The 4,472-nt window shown below is 32.9% G+C and overlaps 2 protein-coding genes across 2 annotated transcripts in view; one reads left to right on the top strand and one right to left on the bottom strand.

Annotated features, from left to right (window-relative positions):
- Positions 1-822, top strand: part of LOC108765841 (metallo-beta-lactamase domain-containing protein 1) — a 1,684-nt gene extending 862 nt beyond the window's left edge. The window contains exons 2-4 of the mRNA XM_018514687.1: positions 106-270; positions 339-458; positions 570-822. Of these exons, the coding sequence (XP_018370189.1) occupies positions 106-270; positions 339-458; positions 570-769 (485 nt within the window). The 3' untranslated portion in view covers positions 770-822. The remainder of the gene's footprint in view (positions 1-105; positions 271-338; positions 459-569) is intronic.
- Positions 823-2,031: 1,209 nt separating this feature from the next.
- Positions 2,032-3,947, bottom strand: LOC108765840 (histone demethylase UTY-like). Its single transcript, XM_018514686.1, has 3 exons — positions 3,237-3,947; positions 2,429-3,022; positions 2,032-2,327 (listed from the first exon to the last, which is right to left on the bottom strand). The coding sequence occupies exons 1-3, from the start codon at positions 3,933-3,935 to the stop codon at positions 2,145-2,147; spliced, it is 1,476 nt and encodes a 491-aa protein (XP_018370188.1). The 5' UTR covers positions 3,936-3,947; the 3' UTR covers positions 2,032-2,144.
- Between the last annotated feature and the right edge of the window lie 525 nt (positions 3,948-4,472).

The raw sequence follows: 4,472 nt of genomic DNA, 5'->3' as shown, positions 1-4,472 counted from the left end.
ATATATATAAATTTTGAAAGATACAATTATTTTGTATTTCTCTTTTTTTATATCTTAAAGTAAGTTTCTGGGATTTTTATGGATAATGTATAATGTCTTTTTTAGCACTCGCACAGTATAATATTGAGCCAAAGGACATTGATTACGTTGTTTGTACTCACAGTCATTCCGATCACATAGGGAACAATAATCTGTTCACAAAGGCACAACACATCATAGGTTTGACTGTTCAGTGTCGTACTATATTTTACGAAAATCTGATTTCGAACCGTAAGTTTATTAAGGTATAATGAATTGATAGTAATACTGTCGTTACAAAAAAAGTTATATTTTTTCAGAGGATTATAAGCCCTGTCCAGGTGTTAATGTTATAGCTACGCCAGGACATACAAAGGAAGATGTCACCGTCTTAGTAAATACGAAAATGGATGGGGAAGCAAAGCTTATAGCTATTACGGGTATGCACAAGTTTCAGAGATCATTGACGCATTTTATTAAAGTTTAAGTATATATGAATAAAAGTTTTTTTTCTTGATTTATAATTATATACTTATTATACTATTTCACAGGAGACTTGTTTGAAAAAGAGGAAGATATTTTAGATCCACATATTTGGAAATCGCTTGGCACACCAAAATTGTTAAAAATTCAATCCGTTATGCGTTCTCGTATAATAGATCTCGCAGATTTTGTAATACCTGGACATGGGCCAATGTTCTGTGTTACTGACACTATGAGAAAAGCCGTGAAAAGTCAAGTAATTCAATAAGATAGTATTGTTATGTCATTAATGAACATTATACAGTTTTATAAGATACAATAAAGAATATTTTTAAAAATAATCGCTTGATATTAGAATAGACGGAAATTATAGAAAACGATATTATGGAAAATAATAGGAAATTATGATAACAACTTGTTACGCTTTTTATTTTGTTTTAACTTTTGCTTAAAGATTATCGATTTTAATAAGCAATTTTTGTCAAATGATTAACTTGAAAATTAAACTTAATTAAAATCTGTCCTTATCGGGAGTTAAATTTCGAATAAGAAATCGTAAGTTTCATCAGTATAACGTACAATACACATTGTATAAAAAAAATTCTAAGAACATCCTTGCAAATTAAAATCTTTTCTTAAATTTTATTATCGATTTGTGTACAAAAATATAAACAATATAAGTAATTTTACATATGGCAGTTTGTCTTTATGCATTAATTGAATACAGATGATTGATTCTCTTCAAGCTTATACAATTTTTCACATCTTTAAGCAAGGACTCGGACCCAAATTACATTTCAGAATGAAATTTCCAGGGTAAAAAACATGTTTTAAACGTGTTTTAAACAGTTTAAAACATGCTTAATTGATGTTTTTAATATGTTTTAAATATAATATGTTTTTTTTAGTACTGTTTAAAGCATATTTGAAGCATTAAAAACGTATTCAAGAAGAAACACAATGTTTTATTCTTAAAAAAAAATTAGTCTTTACCAACCCTGGAAATTTCAGATCGATTATGATTCGAGGTTACTCAACTGTCAGTTCCAGTCCTTTTAGTTCCAGCGATAACGATAACCATTACAGATGTATAATTAAATTACCGAAACTGAAAAGGACCAAAATCCAAACGGTCTCAGTAACCGTTATGATAAAAGAACTGGAAATAAAAATTGGATTTAATTCGGACAGAATTTTATTCGAACCGAAATTTATTGGTTCAAATTCTGTTTTAATATATATATATATATATATATTAGAATTTGATCCTCATTATGAAGCAGATAACATTTATAAAGTAAATCGTGCTCCTTGCTCTATTCTTTTACCACTCATATTTGTTATTTGGTAACGTTACATGAAAACAAGTAAAATAGAGCATACAGCATTTTATTGTTCATAATAGGAGACTTGCTTGGTTCTGAATTTACAATACAATTCTCGAATTTAGAATTAAGCATGAAAAAGAATGTGAAATTCTATGCTGACATAAAAAAAAAGACGCTGCTCATTCTCACTACTGTAGCGTGTCTAAAAAGGATACTCTTAAGAAAGATTGTCATTTATGATACATCAATAAGATTGGCTAATTTATATCTACAATGACGGTACAAACAACGACCATAAGGAAATGATATGTAATCTCAGTAATCAATAGAGTGGGTAAATTTATCATAAATCTCCGTTAATTCTTCCATATGATATTTTTGCAAACAGTAAAATCTCTTCAACGACAAGGATTGCATCAGCGTGCAATGTATGCAATATACCATAAATATATCCTTATTCTTTGTCTTCTTATAGAATAATATATTGAACACCTCGGCCTGCAGAGAATTAAAAAATTTGTTCCTAATGCTAAATAACTTAAATACATATTATGTAATATAATATATATTACATAATATATTGAAAATGAGAAACATACTTTGCAATCTTGGCAATAATGCGCTTGTTTCCTGAGTTGGTTACCATGTTGCACTTCCACGTCCTTGCCTTTTAAAAATTCGAGTATCAAGTAATTGTATATCATTGTTCGCTTCAAGCAGTCCTTGATTAGATTGAACAGGTGTAGATTTGAAATTTTAGTTTCGCATGCCAACCTCCATGAAAGCTGCACCATCGGTACGATTGATTTGAATTTGTGCAGCTTGTTCCATTCGTAACGTTTTATAGCCAATTCATATTGTCTGGCAGTAAACGGGCCAACATTCCACGCGACATTATTGCACGAGCCAATCGCATGCACCCAGTGCACACAACCGACGTTCACCCACACGATATCACCCGGTTTTTGAAGGAATCTATATACCGGGACATTATTTTTATGTAGAACGTTCAAATTCGGCGGCCACCAACTGTCACTCAAGTAATTGACGCCCGCTTGCGCACAAAGCGAATGTATTGTACCCCAATATTCGTGTGGTACAGCAAACCATTCGCAGTCGCCCGGTCCGACATTAATGTTGACAGAACAGAAATTATTATTCTCTTGATGGCCGGTCGTTCTGCAGCCGGGTACCTAAAGACAATTACACATACATATGTATAAATTAAACGCAATCAGCACCTTTCAAATATACCGTTGGATCTCCGTTCCAACTTAAAATTATAGATGCGGTCGAGTTGCCGCTACGAATGCATCGAAGCATTTTTTGATTGGTCTATCAAATGCTTCAAAGCATTCGTAGCGGCAACTCGATCGCACCCTACGTCATATCAAATTTGAAATATACCTTCATATATAACTGTATGGTATTCATTCCTAAGATATCAAAGCCCACGTATGTAAGCATATTATCAGTACATTTAACTCTGAGAAAGGGTGGTAACTTCGTTAACTCATGTAACTGCGGCTTCCATATTTCCACATTTGACAAATCCACATTGGTAGCGAATTTTACTATCCATTTCTCTTTATCCTTGGTCACTTGACCGGGACTGCTGGAAGTGGATATGTTGGGATGCACATTTTCGTCATCATCCAGGAAAGTTTGGGCTTGATATTGCGCATAGTCTTTAATTGTCGAACTACTCTTGTGGCTGAAGCACTTCCAGACCTTCCTTTTCTGCTGTGTATCCCAATTCTCATCAGAAGAATACTTTATTTGTTTGTGCACATCGATTGGCATATTTGGATTTGCCTTGAGCAGACTTTCAGTCGAAAAAACGTCCAGATCAATCTCGAACGTTGTCGTGAGGTCATGTATCACGACAATTGGATACCGATACATCATATAAATCTCTTGTAGCTTCGAATGGACTGCTTGCTCTTTGCTGTTGATATAATAGCGTTGTATCGGCGGTGACAATTGTTCCTTCGTTAATAGATTACTGCACGGGTACGGTGGCGAACAATCGTTTACTAACGAACATTTTGGCACCTCATTCAGCCCTTTATCTTTGTACGTCTTGAGTATTGTTGAGGCATCCATCCAGATGCTTATTATTTCTTATATCGGCTACCGTCTAGATGAATAATTGAATAAAAAATAATAAAGAATATGAAGTACTACAGACTCTTGGCTAAACAAGTATGCTAACAGCTATAGTTCTCCGTTATTGCACACACGAAACTATGACCGTTTTATTTATTAACATATTCGATATAAGATTTGAAAGTTGAGGGACAAAGTGATGCGAATATACAGAGAATATAGATTCAATAATATAAACATTTCCTTCACAATAAAGCTATTTGATTTATAGATACATTTTAAATATTCTGTTAATTTTTATATTATATATAGATATAGACACTGATCAGTATCGTTTTGAGGAACAAAGGGAATAAATGAGTTTATTTTTGAAATAATGGCTGCAGATTATTTATTTGCAACTGTTGGAAGTTTTTTCGCGCTGATTGGATTATATTAGATCTAGAGGAATAATTCTATCTCAGTAATCATAAAACGGTTACAAAACTCTTGTGTTCTGCTGAACACATCCATTGTAGATTCGACGTCCAGTCG

The sequence above is a fragment of the Trachymyrmex cornetzi genome, unplaced genomic scaffold, assembly GCF_001594075.2.
Source record: "Trachymyrmex cornetzi isolate Tcor2-1 unplaced genomic scaffold, Tcor1.1 scaffold557, whole genome shotgun sequence".
Lineage (NCBI taxonomy): Eukaryota > Metazoa > Arthropoda > Insecta > Hymenoptera > Formicidae > Trachymyrmex > Trachymyrmex cornetzi.
This window is presented reverse-complemented; position numbering and strand designations above follow the sequence as displayed.

Bases quoted from the DNA above. Each gene is read 5' to 3' on its own strand.
- LOC108765840 (XM_018514686.1), bottom strand. From the start codon at position 3,935: ATGGATGCCTCAACAATACTCAAGACGTACAAAGATAAAGGGCTGAAT. The intron at 3,023-3,236 runs GTATATTTCAAA...AATTGTCTTTAG, and splicing joins CCATACAGTTATATATGAAG to GTACCCGGCTGCAGAACGAC. The intron at 2,328-2,428 runs GTATGTTTCTCA...AATTCTCTGCAG, and splicing joins ATTATTGCCAAGATTGCAAA to GCCGAGGTGTTCAATATATT.